General features: G+C 41.6%; 2 protein-coding genes across 5 annotated transcripts in view; one reads left to right on the top strand and one right to left on the bottom strand.

Moving 5' to 3' along the window:
• Nucleotides 1-23,980, bottom strand: part of TMEM273 (transmembrane protein 273) — a 30,895-nt gene extending 6,915 nt beyond the window's left edge. Inside the window, exons 1-5 of one of the 2 annotated variants that reach the window (XM_058842089.1) lie at nt 22,986-23,980; nt 10,899-11,027; nt 6,293-6,343; nt 5,445-5,555; nt 4,910-4,934 (exon numbers count right to left, since the gene is read on the bottom strand). In XM_058842089.1, the coding sequence (XP_058698072.1) occupies nt 4,910-4,934; nt 5,445-5,555; nt 6,293-6,343; nt 10,899-11,027; nt 22,986-23,043 (374 nt within the window). In that variant the 5' untranslated portion in view covers nt 23,044-23,980. The remainder of the gene's footprint in view (nt 1-4,909; nt 4,935-5,444; nt 5,556-6,292; nt 6,344-10,898; nt 11,028-22,985) is intronic. The other variant, XM_058842090.1, reaches the window with a different exon arrangement.
• Nucleotides 14,776-24,365, top strand: part of C6H10orf71 (chromosome 6 C10orf71 homolog) — a 42,901-nt gene continuing 33,311 nt past the window's right edge. The window contains exons 1-4 of one of the 3 annotated variants that reach the window (XR_009277916.1): nt 14,776-14,878; nt 15,050-15,197; nt 15,343-15,406; nt 21,467-22,578. The gene's annotated coding sequence lies outside the window, so the exon portion shown is untranslated. Of the gene's footprint in view, nt 14,879-15,049; nt 15,198-15,342; nt 15,407-19,948; nt 21,077-21,466; nt 22,579-24,365 lie in introns of those variants that run through there. The other 2 variants (XR_009277915.1, XM_058842087.1) reach the window with 2 other exon arrangements.

The raw sequence follows: 24,365 nt of genomic DNA on the forward strand, positions 1-24,365 counted from the left end.
CTGAGCGAGGAATTGGGCCTGTTCTGGGGTATCAACAGGGCCAGACTTGTCTTGTGCAGGTGGTATCTGCTCATTGCAGGGCAAATGCACTTCTGCCTAAGAGGACTGTAGTCCTCCAAGTTGTCCTCCACTCCCATTCTCGTGACTTCTTCACTACTGGTTTTAGACCATGGTGGCAATGTGAAGAGAGGCTCTGTAGTCAAAACAGACCTCACAGGAATTATTTGTCATTGATTTTGTAAGGCTTATTTGGATCATTGAAGAGGTTAAGTGTCATTGCTCACTCTGTTGAGCAATTCTGATTGAATTGTATGTAGAATATCTACTTGTCAGAATAAAAGACCTTGTGAAGGTCTGCTTGGGGAACCAAGAGCAGCAAGTGAAAGAACAGCTTGGGGTATCATCAAGGGATGTTAATAGAATCCATTCACACAAAGGTGTCAAAGATTCTGCTGAATCTACATGACTGGTCTGCTGCAGATCAAAGATGAAACTGACTGCATAGTTGAAAAGGAATATTCCTGGGAGAGGAACAAAATATGCTTGTTTTAGGAGAGTAAAGATAGATGCAGGCAACTTTCTGCCGGGCTGTAGGCTGAACTTATATTGTTACCTGTGAATAGCTAGTATCTGAATATTTGAGGGGCTGCAATACATTTATTTCAGTGCCCAGAGTCTTGTTCTCTCCATATTGACCCTTTTCCCTTTTGCACCACTCTTCCAGTGACACTCTCAGACAAGGCCAAAGTCTCTCTTTATTTTCTTCTTTTTTTTTCAATTTGTATTTGCTTATGGATTTTGGTTTGTAAATTTTGGGACCATTTTCCAAAGGCCTCTCACATGTGGCTTTCTCAAGTACCCACTCTAGCATCAAAACTACATCACCAGTGAAGTTTATTTGTGAGCTCTGACTCTGGTGACTGACAGATTGTATCTCTCATTTGCAGGTGACGGGACTCGTGTCTATGTTTTTGGCTTCATGTTTGTTAAGTGATGCATTCTGCAGTTCACAGTGTTATAGACCAAGTTGGACTATTTGGATCAGAAAGAACTCTTCTCATCTCCAAAACAACATGTTTGTCTTTCTGTCTGACTTTAAATCTGTTTGAAGAAAATGATATTTCTCAATCAGATTTGCTCACTGTCCCTGCCTGTCAGGCTACAGACCTGAACAGACAAAATGCTAGAAAAAATATTCTCGGTTAAGAAATTTAGGCTGCCACAATTCTGATAGTTGGAAGAAACTACAGCTCAACATTGAAACCTGCATACAATTGCCCAAAGCTAGTCTTTTCCATGCCATCCATCTGCAATGTTAATGTTTTCAAAGTGGATGATTTCACCTCCTATGCAATGTGAGGCATTATTTTTAGAGATTTTTAGAACATATTAGAGGCTTTCAAGGTGCGGTTGCACTCCAAGACCTCCTCCAACACCTAAAGAATGCTACAGTTCTCAAAAGTATCCTGTGTTTCTCAAGCACGGTCTAGCAAAGGAGAGAGAAGTTGGTCCCTTTGAAGTCAGGAAGGAAAATAGAATATTTAGATGAGGTTTTGCATAGGAAAAGAAAATCACCAATACACTTGGCAAGCACCTCCCAAGCTCCTCCTCTCTTCCATAAAACATCAGAAGAACTTGTGTATTGCATTTAAAACCTGATTTTCTACCAAATTATTTACATGGAGTCCTGAATGGTTTACATGGAGTCCTGTAGAACCCAGTGAGTGGCATGGGGAATTTTGTGTGTGCTGTTGCCCAGGATGTGTTGACAACAGATTCATTTGCAGCAGGTTTAAAATATGTACCTTTTCCATTCTAGTAAACACTCTCTGTCTCTCCACCCTTCTCCTTGTCTGTGTATGTCTCTTTCTTTGTCTCCTGTCAAAATAAATCTGGCTGACATGCACTGTAGTTAATTCAAAATATTGCCAGCATTAAATGTGCCCAGACATTTTTATGAATACATTAAACTTGCATGAAATTTTTAGGCATTATAATTTACCAAGCTTACACTAAGATGGCATTTGATACTGACATGAGCTATTAATTAAAAAAGAGGACATTAAATAATTGTCAGTTGACATATAAATTTCTGTTTTGTTGGCTGACAGAATTTTGCCTCAAGCCTTTTTTTCTCAGGTGTTAGTAAATATCCCATTGAGTTTAAGGGCAACCCATTGTGAATTGATTGTCTAAATCTTAATTTTATGTACCTGACTAAATAAAGTGGTAAAATCTGTTAATTATTTCACAATGAACTGTCAGTGTCATGTGGGTATTGAAACCCTTGTATTTTAAGTATTTTGGGAATTATCAAGGAGGATGCACTGATTTCAGTGAAAATGTGTTCTTGGAAGGGGTCTGTTAGGTTCAGTACCAGCTAAATTGGGTTCTGACACAGAGGATGATTATCTGCATCAAGACCTTCAGCTGGTAGGACCTGAGCAACTCCATTGGCTATGAAACTATAGCACTGGGTGATGCCCACTTGGAGTATTTCCCAGCTAGGGAAATATTGAGTGGATGGTGGCATTTGTAGGAATAATGATGTAAAATTTAAAACAAAATTTGGCTGAATTTGGTTGAGTGTTCCATCAGTTGGATTAAGTGATTTTTTTTTCCTGAACAAGCATTAATAATCATTACTGGTCAAGCAGAAAATGAAGCTGATTGCAGAAGATTTGCCAGTTCTCCAGTCCTAAAGGGATGTTGTCTCTTAACACTGAAGGTTTCAGGTTGCCTTTTCCTGAGGGATTCAGGATGGCTATTTGGTTGGCTGGAATAAATCAGGTGATTTCAGATAATAGACTTCACTTTATCAGAGGGTTTTCTAGGACTAACCACTTGTCTAAAAATTCCATGAATTAGAATTCCCTAGGGAACTGAAGCAAGTAGGTAAAATCAACTTAGACCTAATTATCATATGTCTCTCTGGTGATCTGAATAAATCCTACTAAGGATTAGTTTATTAGAGGCATTTTTAAATGTTTCTATGGTTCTGGTAGTATTTTTACTGCTGGATGTTTCCTCAAAGCCAGTAGAAGGCTATACTGTTTCCATGGATTATTACCACTATTATAGAATCCCTTAGTGACTTACCAGAGAGTAATACATAGATGCCCTGAAGTGAATGAGAATAAAGATTTGTAGTAAATTACTGACTACCACAGCACAATTGAAAAGTACACTGATTAAGAAGCAACAGTGGATTTCTAGGGATTTTGTTTCTATTTAGCCATAAAAGTGTAATCTTTAACATAAATAGTTTTGCCCCAAAACACTGTGGAACTAGAGTTTCTCTCACTGGTCAGTGTCAGTGGCTCTAAGGAAAAATGTTTGTGTATTCTGTCACACTTCCAGCCTTAAGACCAGAATTTTGTCATTAAACTGGAAATTTCACTCTACCTTTTAGCAAATGCCTGTAGACTGGGATAAGGAAACATCAAAGAGGTCAATGTAAGGTCACCATTAAAGACATTAAATTTTGCTGCCACCACAAAGTCAGTCACTTCCCCTAGAAAGATCAGAGGATGATGTAATAAATGTTCAGACTGTCTCTGAAGGAAAATATGACACATAATAAACAGCAAAGACAGCTAGAGAAGTCCAGTGTGGAACAGTTCATAGATCATCCTGTCTGCATTTCACCCAGGCAGTAAATCTACCACTGCCTTCTGTGTTTCTTCTTGTCTTTGTCCCTCTCATCCCTTTATTCTCTTTTCTCTTGAATCTGGTCTCTGGCTTTTCTGCTCTGGCTTAGCTCTTTCTCCTGACTTTCCTGTTCATTGTTCTGTCTACACTGTCCTGAAAGCACCATAAAGCTTACCAGGTATTCTATGTTTGTTCTTCTGACCTTAACATAGTCCTAATCTTCTTCAGGTTAATGCACAGAAATTGCCAGTCTCATCAGAGAATGGTGTGTTACTAGAAAGGAAACATTTTGTGCCAGTTACCACTGAAGGAGTGTCTCCCTGGGAAAACAGCACATGCCTCAGAACTGGGGCTCTTCTCTGTCACACAACACATTGACTGCTACAAAGGCTGTCCTTGCTCTGGTCCTCAATTCAGTGTTTATATATGCTGTGCTCTCTTTATGAGGAATGGCTCTGGTGGGGACATTCTTGTATCCAGCTCTCTGAGAGAGGCCAAAAGCCATCTCTGAGATCATCGAGTACAGCTGTTGCCTTCACTTGATGAGAATGCTCATTAATTAATGTTTGGAGTTTTTTAGCCACTTACAAAATGTCTCAAAGGGACACAAAAAAGTGTCCACATCTGCAGGTTGCCATAAGCCAGCACACAACTTGCAGTCCAGAGTCTCTGCTCCTTCCACAGTGCCTGTCCTTGGGGAGATGCAGAGTGGCCATTGCCTGAGAAGGCTGGTACTGCTCTCCTGCTGGTGAACTGGTCAGCTGCTCAAACCCTAAAATGGCCTCACTGTTTCTGGGTAAGGGAGAGGAAGGCGAAGGGCAAAGAGGCATCCCTTCCAGCAGGAATGATCACTGCATGACCCTAACTTGTAAGAGCCCAGAGTGAAGGGAGTTTTCAGAACTGAGATGCAGACACAGTAACCTTAGATGAAGCCATTTATGCAGAGTTTGCTGTTATTATACACAGTGCAAACAAACAAAAAAAAAAAACAAAACAAAAAAAACCCAAGCTTCATCCAAAGTGTTGGAAGGATTTTCATTTTAAAAATATCTCCATCTGCTGGGTTTTCTTGTGTGTTTCTGAAATGTTATAATGCTATTAGAAGAAAATTCCTTTTTCCATGCAGATTCACTAGATATCTCAGTCCTCTAGAGGCTTACCATGTGTGTTATATGCAGTCATTTAAACATGGGGAAGCATCATGCATAACAAGAGAGAGAAATTAAAAGTTGTGCATAAGAGAAAACATGATTCTTACCTTCTATCCATTTTGCCATCTGACTCTAAAGTGAGAAGAGGAAAACGTGGTTAGTTGAGAAACAAGGAACAGAGTGGTGATAGGCCCCCACAGAATTTGTGAGGAGGCAACCAGGAGTGCATAGTTACAGCTGGTAAAGATCCAGCCATCCATTCTAAGACAAAACTCTTTGATATTAGTTGTGTCGTTCAACTTTCCTAAAGCCCTTCTTGATTCTTCCAGCTGGAATGTCTCATGACAATTTTCTCAGAGCTGTACCTTAGCTAATACTTTGTCTGATTTGAGTTTGATTGTAGCGTATCCCCAGGGTATCATGAGAAACAACTTTGAGGCTAAAGGGTAGAGATGGTTATAATGAAATGTAAATCTGCAGTTCTAGTCAGTCCAGCAATTCAGACACTTTTAAAATAGTTCTTCACAGGAAGTCCAGAGCTGTTGTACATATGCAATTGCTAACACTGAATCTCAGATCTGCTGTATCAGAAGATGAGGAGAGCTAGATCTATGGAAAAGGGATCAGGAGTATTTTTCTTACCTCCAAAGACACTGTCAATCATTTTGGATTTGATCATGCAGATTATTACTGCTACAAAACCGATTGCTAGAACTGCTCCCAGAGTAGTTCCTATAATAACATATGTGTAATCTGCAAATATTGAAAACAACTCAGTGAGTACACACCATTAAATAATAAATACATTCTTTGAGTTTCAGATGTAACAGAGTTTAAATGCATACCAAAAAAAAAGATGCTCAGCCAGAGTAGATATCTGAGAAGAGTCTGAGTCTGTTCTTTCAAACCCCTGCATACCATGAAGCCATGTGAACCTGTGGCTAAGAGGCTCAAGGGTGTTTTATGACAATGAACAACTTCAGCTTTTGGTGTGTGCAGGTCTCAGCTGAGTTTTAGAGCCAGGGCTTTACTTTTACCCCAAAAGCAAAATCCCACACCCACACTCTTTGCCAATCTGCATCCTTCCAAGCTGTTATTGCTTCTTCCAGATATGCACATGCACATATCCACCTCCCAGTGCCTCACCTCCTGCCTTGCCCAGCTGTTCTGCCTCTGTAAATCTTTGCTGGGAGGAAGGAGAATTTTAAAGTGTAAACTATATGTTGTGATTTGGCATCACTGTGTGCACATAAGGGTCGTATGTCAAGCAGGAGGGTGCCTTTGTTCTGGATCTGAGTCCTATGCTCTGTCTTCATACACATAATTTAAGGTGTCTCTCACATGACAGAACTCTGCAGCACCAGGCAACTACAAACTCACAATGCTTATCTTCTACACATAAAAGACATACAAAATCTTCTAGGACATTCAGTTTTGTTATTTTGTCTCTAACTTCCCGTCCAGAAGTGAAAATCCCACCGTGAACTCACCTATTTCCTCCTCTGGGTTTCCAGAAGCATATACCTTTGCTCTCCAAAAATCTGGAATGGAAATATTTAGCCTGTTAGGACATTGAGCAGAATGCGATTTCTGGCTTTTTCCAAGGGGATAGTTGATTCTAATAAATCTTAAGACAGAATCCAAGGCTTCCTGCAGTAGTGAAATGTTATCAGTCAAATTAATGAGGGCATCCTAGAAATGTGGCCACACTGTGCCAATTTTTGACCAGAAGAGAATCTACAGTTCCAAAATTTTATGTTGCCTTAGGACTGTTTCCATTCCATGGTTCCATCACTGCAAGCCAGAGTGCTCTAAACAAGAGAAGATGCTGTAAATCAAGGAAAAAATTACAGATGCACTAGAGCTAATAAAACACACCAATAAGTGAGGATATGGCATAGCCCAACACCCCTTTCAAGAAAACATCAATCCTGCCTGTAGTTACAGTCTTCAGAAGGTGATTTATTGCTGGCAGAGAAGAGTCTTTTCCTCTTGCAAGTAAATTTTGTGGGCTGGAAGCAAACCTTTCCAGAGAATTCTACTCTAAATTCCCTGTTCATGAAAAGGACACCCCCTGGCTTTTCCCTTCTCTATATAGCCACTGAGCCATGCTGCCTGCTGCTCAGTGTGCAGGCCCTCAGAATGGAGTGGCTTTGAAGAAAACAATTCATTCCCACATACTTTAGGAAGAAAAGAGGATCGACATTTAAAAACAAAAAATGAGAAAAATGAGAGGTCATGCTTAGTTTTAATGTTGCTTGATTACAGGAAATGGTTAAAAAGGTACACACAAATGGCTTTTTCAGTGCAAGGATATTTCCACCAAAGCCTTTTCAAGTAGCTCCAAGTGATGAAACTGATGTGTTAGCTGCATGAGGTGCTGGACCACGAGAAGGCTTGAAAGGCAGCTATGACTCCTGCATTCTAAACCTGTGTGCTGTTAAACCCCTGTCTCCTGCACGTGCCTCAGGCACAACAGGAAATCACTGCTGTTTGGCCAGGGTGACAGTACATGTAGCACCTGGTGGGAACAGCTGCTTTGCACACAACATCATCTTCTCATGGGCATTCCCACCATAGCAGGGAACTGGGAGGGAGTATTGTCTGGCTGAAACCCAGCTGGAATTTCATTGTCTTAAATGCACTCAGTTTTCCTACTGCTAAAGTGTCCAACTTTTAAGTCCCAGCTCTTCTCCACTTTTTGTGGAGAAATAATTTTATTTTCTTGAGGTTTTGGGGTCTGTGCTTTCATCTGCTGTCCAGTAAAATATATGCTAGAAACATGACTGCTTTTAAACTTGAAGCATAGTCCTTACATTCCAAAACACGACATTTTAGTATCTTTACATAAATAATCTTGTGTCTGCTTTTCAGACTGCTAAAACTCTTGAACTGACTGTGGGCCCTGGTGCTTCCAGGGTTATGTCAAAAAATCTGACATATTGGGTGGCTTACAACAGATTTGTTTTTATTTCCTGGTCTTAAACACATTTATATTCCCAAATTTTAATAAATTACAAACCAAGCTTCAAAAATCTGGAGAAGTGCTTAAAAAAATCTTGCATTTTAAAGCAAATATATTTTGAGAACTATAATACAGAGCTGAAAGTCTTTTTTTTTTGCCAAACTTTTCTTCATAATGAAAATATCTGGAAACTTTTTTTGTACAAGCAGAAATGTTTTCTCTCCAAAACCTCCATGACACTCAGAAGAGGAGTTGTAAGGGGTAGAGAATCTGTGCTTATACTGGCTATACTAAATTACCAAAATCAAAGTTATAAAGTTATAAAGATAAGGAAATTTAAAGAGAACAAAAAGCTTTAAGACTACACAGTGGGCATAAAAAGTATAGCTTCTGTTTTTCCATATTAAAAACCAGTCTCTTTGCTCTCGCCTGTGATTTTATTTCATTATAAATTAAAAAAAAACACCTTTCTTCCATCCCCTTAATTATTCTTTGTGCTCATATGAAGAATGTTTTAAATTCAAGCATAATAAAAGTGATATTGTATTACTTTTATTATCCTAATGATCATAATACATAGACCTTAATGTATGCTTTCTAATGGAATTAAACCAGTGAAAGATTATATGTTTTATGGCAGAAATAATATTTTACATGGAATATTTTATGTAGGTCAGTTTAATATATTGAGATTAAATTATTAGTTTCTTTTTTAAAAGGGAGGGAAATTCCTGAAAACCCACAAGCCTAAAGAGAATATTTTAAATTCATACTTTCAATATGCTTTCAATTAAGGCTTAATATCATTTACTGGATGCTGCTTATTTGCTTTCGAGGATTGTTAGGTGGATTCTGTTTGTTTCAGTTTTTTCTTGGGTGGAAATAGGTGGATTAACTAATTCAAATACACATGTTTTTCTGTTTGATATTGATCTTATCTGCAATTTACATCTTTTAGGGATGTACAAAAACCTTCGATTTGGGGGGGGTTAGAAGTGATGTCTTAAACTCTGCAGTGCTCTAGTCCCAGTGCTGGATTTCTGTCTCTCTGTAAAGAGTTTAGATTAACACATCTTGAATAAAACCTCTGGACTTGCAGAGTATTTTCTCCTGTGTGGAAGAGCCTAGCAGATGAATTTGATAGCCAGGCTTGAGGGACTTGTGGATCCCTTTTCAGAGAGCCTGGAAGCAAGAGACGCTGCTCTTTGCCTCTCCGGTGTGCCCTGCTCGGTGATGGGGACGGCACCAGAGCCTGCTGAGATACCGGGCTGCTTCTCCAGCCGCTGGGGAACACCTGGTGAGTGTGCTGCTGGCAGAGCCCGCAGCTGCCACTGCGGCTGGATGGCTCCTGCCCTACAGGTGGGGACAGTGGGCAAAGGAGCGGAGATCTTCTGTGGGAGCTGCGGGGGAGCCACGCCGGGAGAGATGCGCCGGAGGCAGGCACTCAGCTGCACTGCTGCCTGCAAACACAGTCCTCTGCCTCCCCAAACACAGCACTGCAAACACAGCACTGCAAACACAGCCCTGCAAACACAGTCCTCTGCCTCCCCAAACACAGCACTGCAAACACAGCACTGCAAACACAGCACTGCAAACACAGTCCTCTGCCCCTCCGAACACAGCCCTACGAACACAGCACTGCAAACACAGCACTGCAGACACACTCCTGTGCCGCTGCGGCTCCCCACGGCGGGGCAGAGCTGCTGAGCGAGCGATGGGCTCGCAGATAAACACAGGGGGCTGGGAGCTCCGCCCTGTGGTCTCGGTGTAGCTCTGGGCAGCCTGAGCCCTCCCCAGGCCTGCTGAGCCAAGCAGAGAGCGTTTCTGTGTCACACTTGTGCCTGCGCTCTCTGCGACACAGCCCCGCTCACACAGCCCTGGTCCAGAGGTCCGCTCAGCCAGGAAAATGGTGCAGAATGCAATTTGCGCATAAAATCAGGGAGCAGGAAGAGCTCAATTTCCCCACCGGATTTGGTATTATAAACCATTCCAGCCATAACCTGCAGTGATAAACAGCCATAACCTGCAGTGATAAACATGTGTGCCTCGTTTTTCTAAGTACACAGCACTTGTGTTAATTCCTTTGCTTGTTACCTCCTGCTTCCATGCCCCTTTTTTTCCCTTCCTCCAAAAACTCGTATTTTTCCTCACTGCAACAGATAATGGCTGGTCCTGTGGCATTGCAGCAGCCAGGAGCTCAGTGCCATTTATAACTGAGGCAGCAAATAGGAAAGGAAGCAAGTATCTGGGAAGCCCAGAGTCAGGGTAGAGCACTGCTGCGGATCACAGCTTTGCAGAAAGCGAGGCAGAAGCGGATATCCAGTGGATACAAGCTGGAATAACTGGTCTGCATGTCTCAGGTGGGCAAACTGCCCCTGTGGGATTCCCCAAGTGTGGATGGAGGTTTTCTGTGAATGTCTGCATGAAGCGGGGTAGTATAGGAGGAGGAGCTCATTAGGTAAAAGCTGAGGCTTTTGCCAGCAGAGGGTGGCGACTGCCCCCTTACCAAGTGTCCGGGGACGGCAGTGGTCCATGGAACCGCTGCCAGCTCCCCCCTCCCCGGTAGCCTACACTGTCCCAGTGTTCATGTGAGCCCTGCTGAGGCTTCCTAGCCAGGAGCCCCCACTTCTTCCCCGCACTAAGCGGAGATGAGTAAGAATGAAGTAAGAAACAGGCCACTGTGAGAAAACCCTGCTCTGGGCCAGCAGGGAGCATTAGAAGCAGCGTGAGTCAGGACCCAGAAAGTCCAGCAAGGGAGAGTCACAGAGTCCAAAAGCAGCTTGCAGGTCAGTTTTCCCTTAAATTCTAATGAAGTACTGTTTCTCTACGGGGAGAAGGAAACAAAGTGCTAAACAAGGTGCTCAGCAGGTGCACATCCCCTCTGCAAAGCTGCAGGGATTTAACTTCACAGTGTCTTCTGGATTGTGCACAGCGGAGCCCTTTGCACCCAGAATAGGAAATGTGAGCTAGAAAACTCAGCAAAATACCCTTCTGGCTCAACAAATGTTTTTTCTCCAAGAAACAGTTTTACGCAAGACAAATACAATTAAGCTGGGGAATAAATAAGCACATCAAGTTCAGGAATAAAAGCTCTCAAAAAGAATGGAAAACAAATAAGTTAGAGCACTTACATAAGAGAAGAAATGCTGTTGGGACTGGTATCCAGCTTGTTAGTAAGGTCATTATGAAGTTGTGACAACAGAGTGGTTTCACCCAAGTTTTCATGAATTTTGCTTTTCTGCAGTGTCTGAAAAAAAAAGCTAAAACAGGTCACATGATTATTGAGAAACTACAGTCACATCCTGAGTAGTTACATTTGCAAGCAGAAGTTCCCTTTTTTGGGTTTAAGTTCAATATATAAACAAACTTGAAAATGTTATGTGGAGAAGGTGGACAGCCAATAGTCACAGCCTGGTTCAGCTGTCTTGCTCTCTAAGGAACCTTTAAACACTACCAGTCATTTTTGCATATTGAAAACATCCTAACACAGTGAATTTGTTTCTGCTGAAATCTTCTAAATCCGTGGATAAGCAAATGCATTTTCTGTCTTAGGAGAAGAACTTTCTAAGGCATTCTCTTTCAGTATTGCTAGTTTTCTTATGAACTCAACTTGAATGCTATCATAATGTTTTCAGCAGAGCACTTTTTTGAATATTTCCCTTTCATAATCAGCTTTTTCAGGAGTAGAAAAGCGTCTCACTATGGCTGTTACACCATTGCAAGCCAGTTCCCAGACAGTGACTTCTACCTAAGAAAAATGTCTTGATGCCTCTGGCCTATTTTGCTGTGTGAAGCATTGGCACAATTGACTGAGCATGGCAGATGTCATAGAAAGTATTTGTTACTGCTTTGACCTGTAATGTTGGTGTGCACACATGTGTATGTGTTTGTGTTTGTAGTTTATTTTTGCTCTTTCTCTGCTCCTGGTTCTCTATGGTATCAGAGCTGGAAACACCAAAACCAAGCAAACAGAAGTCTCTGCACCAGCTGGATGGGAAAGAGCAGGATCCTTGTAAAAGCCTCCAGTGGTTTTGTACCTCATGTTTCATCTGCAAATAATCCCATGCTTCAAGGTTCCTGAAAACCTCTTCTAGAAGTAATAACAGGAATATCAGCTCTCTTGTTTTGTTTTGGGGTTTGGTGGTTGTGGTTTTTTTTATTTGGGGGTAGTTTTGTTTTATTTTGCTTTTGTTGGTGTTTGTTGCTTTTGCTGGCCCAAATCAGCAGTCTCAAGTAGTTTCGGTGTTTCAGAGAAGGAACTAAACATCTTGGATGAGATCTCTAAAGCTATTTGTTTTATACCATTGCTACTTTTTCCATGAATGCTTCAAAGAGCTTGGCCAGGTGACTGCACACAGCTGACTGTTCTTGCTCACAGCATACCTCCAGCGAGGAAAAGCACTGACCAGAATAAGACAGACTCAACATAATCCTGCCTTGTAATAGGTTTATTCTGATTCTTGACCAAACTGGGAAATGTGATTTCAAGCATCATTATCAGCCTTCCCTCTATCCTTCACCATCCAGCCACTGGGCAGGATATATATGTTTAATTAATTCTGCTTTTACCTTCGACCTGTAAATAGTGGGAGTAATGTCAGATTTATACGTTATATGAATAACAAGGATTTCTCAGGAGACCCTGTCTTGGTGAAAGAGGCTAACTGTAATTTTCAGCTGTGAGTAATTGTATATAATATAATCCTAAATGATTTTTCTTCTGTAATTTCATTAGAGTTTAGAAATTTAATTAGATTTTGAATCACTCTGAAATAAAGTAGCAAAACACCCAGAGACTAAATGCAGTGGTTATTTTGTCCTCTGAGGCCAGAATTCTTGGTCTCAAATTGGCATGTGTTCATTAGGAGGAAGTTTGCAGAAGTTCTTGATATATTATTGTCTTTCAGAATGGACTCTGAATAGGTCTTTGGAGAGCATTAGAGGAGCACACAATTATTATACAGACTCTTTTTGAGGTTTAAGATCATCTGCCTTTCATATACTTAATAAAAATACGCCTCTAAAGTTGTTTAAGAAACTGTGGAGATAGGAAAGATGCTACTCCAGTGCCTCAGTGCTCTTCCTGGTTTATTAGCAACTCCAGTACCTGTGTATGATGATACAGAGAGGAGTTATTTGCTTTACTTTAATGATTAGGTAAGTTTATGGTTATTTTTATTGCTACACATATGAACTGTCGTGGTGGCTGTAATTAGAGACACACTAAAATGCTGTTCCTTCTATTCCATCTGAGGTTCAAAAGAAATCTGTCCTGGCCAACTTTGATTCTCTGTGGAATTCATTCTGTGGGAAAAAAAAGGACTCAGATGGCACTGAGCAGCATGAAGCAAAGACCAGTGCAGCAGCTGATGATAGCATGAGGTGCCAGGATAGTTGTGGGTTCAAAGAGGAGATTCTCTTTAAAAATGAAAAAAAATGAATGTTGTGAAATAAAGAATTTCAGCAGGACAAATCAGACAGACAAATATAAAAAAGCTCTCTCAGGTAAGCCAGCCTATTTGAAACAAAAGTAGTAAGTTCAATGCAATGGGATGCATGTCAAAGTGAAAAATCAAAAAGAAACACCCCAGGTGAGCAGAATATTCTGTTGCAGCCATGCAGACACTGCTGGCTGACTCATGTCAATGTCCTGTTGACAGGATTCCAGCATCCTCTGTGTTGGCCACTTCAGCTAGACACAGGGTGAAACAGATCCTTGGTCTGATCCAGGTCATTTCCTTTGTTTCATTAACAGCTCTTGATGAGAACTCATCATCACACACATCCACTTCTCAGGCTCAAATATATGCTTTCAGTGTGTGATCAAGTAAATCTTGAGTCCAATTGAAAAAGATTCTTGGACAAAGACTGAATGATTTTGTTCACTTTGCATGATGGATACCAAGGGTGATTAGACAACCTCAGGCAGCCTGGTGTGTGTGGATGCCATGCCTTCCACTAACAAGTCATGTCACATTATGGAACAAATTGAAGAAAACATGTTCAGACTGGCTACTGCCAAAAAATCAAGGTGCTTTTGCTGTGGATGTCCAGAACAAATGGAAACTATGCTTGAAAACTCACAGCTGCTCTTCCTTTGCTATTTTCTCCATCACCCCCTCTGTCAGGACTCTGAGCTGCTGGGACAACTGGAAGGGATTCCACATGGCAGCAAGCAGCAGAATCACAGATGTCGTGTGTGTTAACAAAGGGAAACACGCCTGCAACAGTTATTTAATGCTTTCCTCCCTTGGCATTGAGGAATACTGTGGGAAACCATTCGGCATTCCAGTCTTGCTCCTTTTTTATTCCCTTCCATCACTCTTTCCTTTTCCATGCAAAGGAATGTATTATGTTACAGAGATGCTGGTGCATTCTAAAAATTTGTTTTCTGGATTTTATTTGAGGGACACTGTAGCTTGGCCCTATAACCAACTCAGAGGTGCAAGGAGGCAAAATAAAAAGCCTTGGGACATGTACTCAAGTCTCTTGTGTACATCAGGAAAGACAGTGCTGGCGTAGCCTCTACATTATTTGTCTCATTGCTGAAATCTGAATGAGCAACTGGGGGAGATTCTTCCATTGGCTTTATATTGTCTGAAGCACTGTAAGTCCCAGTGGAGATTCTGTAGCATTTGAAGAAGTGCCAGAGGAACTGGAATGCTACAGGAGGAAGAAACAACCCCATAAAGCTCATTAAAGAAGACATTGTGGGAGAGCTTGGCTCTCTGAGCAGTGAGTTTTGGACTGGGTGACCCTAAATGAAGGGCTCCAGTATTCACTGGATGATATTGTCTGGTCCTCTGGTTATCTCAGTCACTGGAGGGGTGTTTGTTGATAAAGTTCCTGTACTGAGACAGCACTGCTGGAATTTTTCCTATGTAGGTTTTCATACGGCATGAAGAAAACATGCCAGGCAGCCTGGCTTTGTCATTGTTGCATATTCTGATACACTCAGCTGTGTCTTAAAATACCTTTGACGTGTATGATGATAAATTAGAAAGTTCCTAAGCAACCTTTGAAAATGGCTGGGTGCTTACTCTCTGAAGGTGGTGCATGTGGTGGAGGAGCAAAATGCAGTGGCTGGGAAATTTCAGAGCATGAGAAAAAGGTAAAGTATATCCAATTTCCATCCAATATTCTTGTGTCTCCTGTCCATCTATATTCTTTATAAGCATGTTGGACTTTATTAAAGGGAAACCATGGTGAGTTTCCTCCAAATGATCTACTAAAGAACATAGGTATTGGAGTAGAAAAAACATTTTTGTCTCTCCTGTTTCAGGTGTAAAATAGGATTTTCAAAAGAATAAATCTCCCAAGAAAACATGCTGCAAATGTGGAATTCCTTTACAAGGAATGAACTCCTGAGAAATGCCAGCTGTTCCTTTTTGAGCATTTAGATTCAGTGCTCCATAAGAGAGGTAATTCAGGTAGTTCACGTCCCTGTTATCCCCTCTTGTCGGGGTCACCCTCTGGATTGCATTCTCATGATGTAACCAGAGGGCAGAATCATCCATTGCACTGGCACAGCAAAAATTTGATGCATCCAGGGATTTTTTTTTTTTCTTTTGCTAGTCAATTCAGCCATCAAAAGAGGGGACATGAAATGTGAGAAATGTAACTTCCACACGAAATCCTGGTAAGTTTCTGGGTAGAAATGTTCAGCTTGTGGTTTTGGGTGTGGGTGGGTGTTTTTGTTTTAGTGATAAGGAAGTTTTTGCTGTCAGACTGCTAGTCAAGGGCAGCTATGACTAGTGAATAGTGAGCAACCAGTCTCCTACAGCACATTTATATTATTCCTTGCATGTACAAGCATGTTGCACTTTACTTTTGAAATCCTGTTGTCAGAGACCAATTTTGAATGTACATAGAGCAGAGTTACTTGAACAAACCATGCAGTTCTTATTCAAAGTGACTGCCACTTTCTTTATACTATGAACAAAGTGGAGACGTGACATTAGACCTAACTGTGTCCCATTTCAGTGCTAACCAATATTTGCTCTTACACAAGGCATTAAAGAAGCTGGGACTTCTCTTGACATAAAGCAAACATTGTGTCTTTAGTGGAATATAATAGGCATAAAGAAGCTGATCCCCTTCACTGGGATTAGAATTGTGTGTTTTTTCCTCTTTTACATCTAATATCAAAAAGCACTAAAAGTCATTAGACATCTTCATAAACACCGGGTTAAAGTAAAGCAACCATTCAGCATTAATTTCCACGCAGATTCCCCCCAAATACATGACATTATCCGCCTGTGAAAACAGTCCTTTTGCTCATGTGCACGGCTCTGTGAAAGCTGAAACTTTCAGCCTCTGACAGAGGCTTTCAAAAATCTCATCTCTGCATGGTAGGGCTGTGCCTGCCAAAGTGAGTGGAAAGATGTTTATGGACAAAGGAAGAAGAGAACTAAAATTCAAATTTAGATAGCTGAAGTAAGAGAGTTAAATATGTTACCACCCTTCTTTCTTTAAGCCCTTATATATAGATATAGGGATGTAAAAGCCTATTTTAACTCCTTCAACAGGAATTTAATTACCTACATTATGGTTTAAGGTAGTTAAAATCTTAGAATCTTATAGGATCTAACCTATGTTATCTTTCTGATGGAAGAGGGCTGAAGTTTTTCCTATGGAGGCAGTGTTAATGATAGGCAATTAGCAGAAACAGCATCTCAGTGCAGAGGCACTTTGCTAGTAAAATCATCACTATGCCTGATCAAGTGACAGCCAAGGCATTCAGCTTTTACTGTGTACTAAAGTCTGCCTACATCACAGCCCAAATTAATCCTATGGGAGGGATCTGAAACAAGACTGCCTTTCTCACTGAATCCTTGCAGCCCCACAAGTTCTGGTAGATTCCATTCCCCTGCATTGTCCATCTCTATTGAGCTTGCAGACTCCTACACCCCTGGTTCCCCTCACACAGAGCACTCAGTGAATTAGGTGAATTTGAAGATATCCTTAAAAGCTTTATGTAGTGGACAACAAATGTGAGGTGGTCACTGATGGCAACTTATGTAAATTTGGTCTTCATTGCTCTGTAGAAAGCAAGACTTTGGCCATAACATGTTTCTTGATTTCCTTCCCCTCTGTTTGTTACTATCCTTGTTAATCAGCCTAGAGCATATCAGATGAACCAGATCAGGGGCAACATGGGGTTGCTTAAAGGTGCTGAAGCCACAGGGGGAAGCAGCAGAACCAGCATGTGAAGTATTCAAGGGCTGACTTCAAACTATGTGAATTTGTGATATGCAAGCTGCACCAGGAAAGGGAATGTGAGGTTACTGCAGTCACTCAAGCCTGTGAAGATATTTGTCATTCCAAAACTATGCTGTCGAGGGCTTTGGTTGAGAGGGAACATCGAGGAGGGTAAAATAGAAAGTGGAATGTAGGTTCTCAGGACTGCTATTAAGAGGCACAAATGACATCATGACAAACTCATCTATTTCTGCCCCAGGAGAAAGGTGGAAACAGTACGCATAACATTACCCCTGATGTCTTGGTGTGAGTTTTGCAGGGTTTGTATAAATCTTCTCAGTGTACCTGATATAATTTTAGTTTGGGCCTCCTGTGTTCAAGGGAAATCTGAAGTGCACTTTTGCCTCTCTTGGGCTCTTATTCTCTCTGTGGGCTTGAGGCACCTGAGCCTGCCCATGTACACCCAGTCTCCTCCTGGGTTCAGCAAAGCAAGGGTTTGCAGGGTGGGTGGGGAAGAGATCACATCTACATGTCCATGTTTTGGCTGCAAAAATCAAAACCATCCTCTTTTGGTGATGAGTATCCTTAAATGCCACCATCTGCTCCTGAGATGGCAGGGAGAGTGGTCTTGGCAGAGGTGCCATTCCTGCAGCCTGTGGAGTTGTTTCTGCCTCTAGCTCACCTCTAGGTTCTGCCTAGACATTTCCACTATCAAGACATGTCCAACACTTCTGGACATTTTTCATTTCCAGTGGTTAATTTTTATTTTTACAGCCTTTTCCCATGTTTTTCTTCTCCTTGACTATCTAAGGAAGTCATGCCTTGATAGCACCTGCCTGGAAATGCAGGCTGGGCTGGAACCGATATCCTCTTGACTTGCTTGGATCCATTCTCATCTCTTGGGATCTTCAGTATTAATTGTCTGTTTTCTCCTTTTTTGAGCTTTTTCCTTTTCCAGTCCAGCCCTTTGGCTGTACTAGCACCTAGCAGTGGATGCAGATGCAGCAGAAGGTCTTGTTCAAAATTTATTTCCCTGATGCCCAAAGATGGACAAAACTAATAACCTGAGTCAGCACCTGCTATAGTGGTGGGAAAATTCTGACTTGAAAATGAAGATTTTTCAGTGGTCCACATGTTCATGTGGTCTGACACTGTGATTAAGGGAGGCAAAGGTTCATTTGGTAGCATCATAGAATGGTTTGGGTTGAAAATAACTTGAGAGATCATCTAGTTTCAAGCTCTCTGATATGTACAGGAGCACCTTCCACTAGACCATGTTCCTCAGAGCCCCATCCAGCCTGACCTTGAACTTTGCAGGGGTGGGGTATCCCCAACTTCTCTGGGAAACTTCTTCCAGTGCTTCACCAGTTCCAGTGCCTCACCAGTTCCAGTGCTTCACCTATCATCTTCCTTTGGCATTCAATTGTCTAAACCATGTAGGAAAAATTCTAGTCTGAGTTACATGTGTCGAGTTCAGCCTGTCACTGCTTTAGTATCTTATTCTGTTTTCTCTGTAACTGAAGGATTTCTGAATTTCTCAAGTCACAGGAGGACCTCAATCCAGCAGCATTTCAACAGCATTAGTAAAATTACAAGGTGTCTTTCAGGACTCTCCCCCATGCAGTCCTTTATGATCAGCATTAAGAGGTCATTCCTTCACACTGGCAGCCTCAACTGGAGTGAAATACAAGCACTCTTACCACCACTTACCATGGATAATTAACAGCTTAGTTGGGGCTTCAGTATTTACTTGAAGTTGCAAGGATGCAAGATTTAGAGAAGCTCAGTCTGATCATTATTCACTCCTGAGACAAATGTCTGTGGAAGAAGTTAGTATGGTCCCTGGTTCTGTGTGAAGCTGGCAGCAGGGTTTGAGGGAAGCAGGGACCTAGGGAGGCTGTGGGGGAGGGAGGAAATGACAGTATCAGAAGTGAGAAGATTTAAATAGCTGAAGGAGGATGCTGATAGCCACAGAACAGGGGCAGGGACACCTTTGGCTACAGCAAAAGTGGCATGACATGTTAAAGGAGAAAGGAAATGCAAAACTGAGGGTCCCACTTAAACCACAGGCTATGAAGTGCCATCTCTGGAGTGGGCATGTAGGGACTGATGCTAAACAAGTAGGTATATTTTGTAAAGCGTATTTGAGGGCTCTGAGGCTAAGGAAATTTTAGATGAAGTTTCAAATGTCAGGTCAGACAAGGGGACAGAGGTATAGCATAGCAGCAATGTTAGTCTGAGCAGAGGGCCAGCAAAAGGGCTTGGCTCATTCTAGAGAGCTGCAAAGCTCATGCAGCATTTCCCAAAGAAGCCTTGTAGCAATCAGGTGCCCCTTGTAGTTGCATCCCATGGACTGGGCATCCACATCCCTTTGGCTTTTCCAGCTATCCTCGTCTCTTCAGTGAGCTCTTGCTATCCCACTTGGTGTGATAAAAGAAACTACTAAAACTGGAGGCTGCTGAGTGTTATGCTGCTTCTCTTCAAATCTCAAATGAGCTCCTCCTTGTAGCTCTAGGTTTAATTAGTTTTCATTGCAATATTAATGATCCAAACAAACCATTTCAACTTTCCTGTTGCACAGCTGGAATCTTCTTATTTAGTATTGTACTCTATGAGGGAATCACAGCAACTTCCTTTCCTCTCCCCCATTTCTGCCATTAATATGCATTAAAATCACAGTCTCACTGGCATAGAATTTCAGACCTGCTATAAAACTCTAATAATTTCTAAAAATGGCAAGGCTGAACTAATGACAGAGCCTTATCCAAATAATACAAGGATAGATTTCTCCTAGAGTTTGATGGAAGAGATGATTAATACTTCATTTATTTATTTACAGTCTATCAGCACTTACAAAAATTTGTTCATTCCTTTGAGCATACATAAAATCTCTCTTGAACTCCATAGTATTATAGCAGAAATGTCTAATCTATCAATCTTCAGCAAAAATGCCTGCTTTCTCTCTTTATTTTCCCCTCAGGAGAAGGGCACACCCTGCCCTTCCCAGTGTAGGTCTGAAGACTGCACACCTCAAAGTCTTCTGTCACAATGGACTAGGTGCACCTCACATTTCCCTCTGAAATCCCCAATGGTGAAGATTTAGAGGAGAATCCTTTTGTTACCCTCTGGTGTGTTTCACCTCCTGGACTCACTGTAACTTGTGGAGGCTGAAATAAATTGAATTGTAGATAATCTGGGTATCTTCCTGCCAAAGGATTCTAGAGAAGACTAGACTCTCTGAAGGACTGATGTGGAATATTGCCAGCACCTTCTCCTTTCTAAGCCATAGAAATAATGGAAAAGTTGGTAGCAAGAAAGCTCCAGAGTTTCTTGCTTAAACTCCTCCTTGGACCTAGTCTGTTGCTGTCACCAGATGTGGTCAGTTTTGGCTTTGTCCTGCTTAGAAATTGATGTTTTCTAGGAGCCTGAAGAGCTGTGCTCTGCAGAGAGGCTGTCAGAAGCTGGCTAAAGGGATTTGCCAGCTATACTGCACAAGAGAGGTCAAGATACAACTGTGAAAGTGCAAAAGAGATTTATAGACCACTTGCAAAAAGTAATCTTCATTGGGACTTACTCTCATAAGTTCTCACATTGTTTTTGAAAATAGGACTTTGGAGTGTGCCCATGAAGATAAAGAAATGCTGTGTGATTGCTTGCTTTGTCATTGCCTGCAGGGTCTAAGTTCAAGGGAGTAGGAAGTGACTTGGCTGCAGAGCACCATCCCCATGACCCATGCAGGGGAGAGCGGAGCTGCTCCCCTGCTCTGAGGGTCTGCTGTAGGCAGTGTTTCCTCCTGCATGAGCCCAGGCTGCCCCTTCTCCCAGAGGGCTGTCCTCACAGAAAACTTTCCTTTAGGAAAGTCATCAAGCCACATGGGAGCTAAACTCACAATTCCATCCTAAAATCGAGCATTTATGGTACTGTAGATTTGCTTGAAAACTAAAACAATTCAGTAAATCCAGGGAAGTAGTTACATCATCAAGGTGTCTGGGTGCTGCTGGTGTTGGGAGAATCATCCAGGAGAGAGGTTGGGTACTGATGGTCAGGACTTCACTCAGTGGTGCCAAGTTTTCTCCAGCTGTGTAATATTGTAAAAATAAAAATCTCCACCTCCATCTAACTGTGTTTAAATACCATTTATTTTTCTGCCTGCCTAGCTGCCTGAATAGAGAATTTTATTGTGTGGCTATCCTGACTGATGGGATTCATGGTCCATTTTCTTAACTTCCCCTGATCACACAGGGGAAAGACTTTATTGTGTGGAATTTTTTGGCAGAATATTTCTCTGCAGCAGCAGTTTCTTGAAGATTCATATCAGTGAGCTGATTTCGCTAATGCTCTTTTGCTGGTTTACTTCATATTTGTCATTCATTTGTTGAATGGGAGTATAAGGGTGAATGGTAACCTACAAGAGCACATTGTCAACAACTGACAGGTGTATGTCCAAAGTGGTCTTGCTGGAAAGTTGTAAATAATTAACTTGTTTGCTCCCAAACAGGGAGAAAACAAGAGGATGTGTCATTCCATCACGCCAGTACATGGGGTAGAGGTGCAGCCAGGCAAATGAAGGATGCTATCACCTTGTTCATCTGCAAAAAGTGGAGATAAGCTTCACATGAACTGAAAGCACTATCAGAATCATATCCTGACAGTGTGACAGGGTTCTACAGCCTGCACCCCTAGGAATGTGTGGCATCATGGAGGATATGGGGAGCACAGCTCCTGGCTGGGAAGGACACCATCAAGAAAGAAACATACAGCCACAGGGAGATAACTTCCCTGAGGTTTCATGTCACCACAGTTGCCTTTAGTGTTTTGTTGCAGTTGCCAATACCACAGCATGAAAATGAACAGTTTAAATGCACTTCTTACTCTAAACACTGCAACTGTTATTTAAGGTTAAAATTGGTAAGATCTCTTATCACTGTCAGCTAACCACAGCTTACCACACAAATATCTCCCTTACTTGGTTTCCAGGGGCTTATTGTCTTCCCGTGGCTGCCAACATAATTGTGTGTGTTCTTCCAAACTCAGTTCCACCAGAAAGATGAAGTTCTGTTTAAGTTCTTTATCAAGAGGATTTTAAGTCTGTTCAGAGTCACACCTAGGGCCAAAGAGGCCAGCAAGATCCAGAAAGGGGAGATGGGGCATTAAGGTTAAGCCAGAGAACTGCTGGGCACTAGCACCCTCCCTGGCTTGGCAGCAACCAGCACAGCATGTGGAATTGCAGCTTCAGTGACCTGCTCTGCACCTTCTTCAGCCAGCAGCCCCTTAGTCAAAATACTGCTGTAAAGCTAAAATCAAAGTGATTATACCAAGGGATGGATCTGTTTTAGCAAAATAGTTTTCTAAATTGAATTAAATTGCTGTTCAAAGTGTGCTTCCTTCAGTGATAGTGATAGAAGTGTAATTTTACCTCTTTATATTCCTTGTGTCTCTGCAAAACTGAATAACCTGAGAGGGGACAGCTTCATGCCTCTCCATATCTGGGCATTTCCACTAAAACTGAGCCAGCTTTTGATAGCAAAACCGTGATGTTTAAATTAAGAGCCTTGGTTAACATACTGCTCCCAGACTAAATCACATGGCACTTAGAGAAACATCATCTTATTTCAAACCCCAGCACGTCTTTCACTGCTGGTGGGACTGACAGCATCTCTTGAAGACACAAGACTTCAGGAGAACAGGTGCTTTATAGTATTTCAATTTGCTTGGCACTTCAAACCTTTGCACCAGCCAGCTTCAGATTTTTCTTCAGCAGCTGTAAATGTAACTCATGGTTTTGGGGGGACTGACGTCTGACAGCCTTATGTAGAAACCATTTAATGGCACTTTTCTGCCTTTAAATGAAAGAATCATTTCTTGTGCTGAAAGAAATTTAAAAATTGATATGGTTTGGGCATAAGTTGATATTGTTGCATTAAATTCTGTATCTTTCATCTCCCCATAGAATTATGAGGACCAGCAACCTTGCCTTAGGTACAGGCACACTGAAAGAGAGAATCACAGACACTCACCTGCAATTTCAGCAAGGGCATTTCTGAAGACAAATAGTACTGCAGGAACCAGGTGCATTTATGGTTGGTCATGAATAAATAATAATTATATTAAAAGTGTAGGGTTGACTGGGCAGGCTTCCTATTCTGGAACTGGAATCTCCTCTTGAAATCTTTAGCCATTTGTCTTGTGATTGAAAGCTGCATGATGTTTCCACATTGGAGCTCATTGCAGGGAAAAGCTTAAAGCTGTCAGTTGTTCCAAAAGCTAATGGAGACATTAAAAATATAGCAGCTTACTGGGGAGAAAACAGGGTGTGTGGGGAACACGTGTTACTAGCATATGCTGTAACTGGACTGTAAGTGGTCTCCACATATTCATGAATGATGGCTGACCTCTACTCTGCTAGGGCACATGTGTGCACGTCCATCATGACAACACACTCTGAACTTACTCCATCAGAGGCTCTTGGGAACATAATCCCGATATCTGTCTCCAAATATAACTCTGCTGGTCTGCAATATAAGGCAGTGGGGAGAGCTACTGCAACGAGGAGCCATTTGGAACCTGCTGCAGTGATATTCACAGAGATCTCTGTGCCTGCTTGATGACCTTCTTCACTAAGAGGCAAATGTCTGCAGCTTGTAAAAGAAAAGGATGCCTCTGAATGCCTTTCCACTTTTAAAAGTTCCTCAGTGCGGGCTCAGCAGAGCAAGTGAAACCCACAAGTGGCAGTGCTTACTGTGCTTGTTCTGTATGAATGTATGCAGCCATACATCTGGACAAGGAGGCTTGTCCCAAGCAGGGGACTGGGAATAATTCTTGGAGCTGCCTGCAACTTAGAGCTAGAGCTTTTACCTCAGCCAAACCACTAACTAGGAACTGTTTCAAAGTCAGTTCCTGTGGAAATAAGGCCAGTAACGTCTCTCTGCTTCAGTGTCCTCCTTTTTAATCCGTTTTTAAAACAAGACTGTAGAACAGTTCACAGGGGATTGAGAAAAACTCATTCATTTGTATCTAAAGAACACCAGGATCCTTGGAGAAAAGTTCCTTATTAGAGCAATAATGAATACAAAAAATAAGAACAATTCTGTTATCACTGGGAAATTGCAGGGATTTGGTCAGCATCACTTGACTATAGCCTTATTTGTCCTGTGGATTACAAGAGAAGAAGAAATCATCCTCTCTAAGTATTTTTGAATATGGAGAATGAAAATTATATATTGCAATCTTTTAAAAGAAAATTAAAACTTTAACTCTGAGGTGTGTGTAATAAAATGGCACTTTAATTCTCTAGTGAGCCATGCAGGCTTCTTCTGTTAATTTATTCACTTCTTTTCTTTTTGTGCTTCATGTAATATTCTGAAGTTATTAATGTGGCAATATATTTGACCACAAAA

This window comes from Poecile atricapillus, chromosome 6 (genome assembly GCF_030490865.1).
Source record: "Poecile atricapillus isolate bPoeAtr1 chromosome 6, bPoeAtr1.hap1, whole genome shotgun sequence".
NCBI classification, from domain to species: domain Eukaryota; kingdom Metazoa; phylum Chordata; class Aves; order Passeriformes; family Paridae; genus Poecile; species Poecile atricapillus.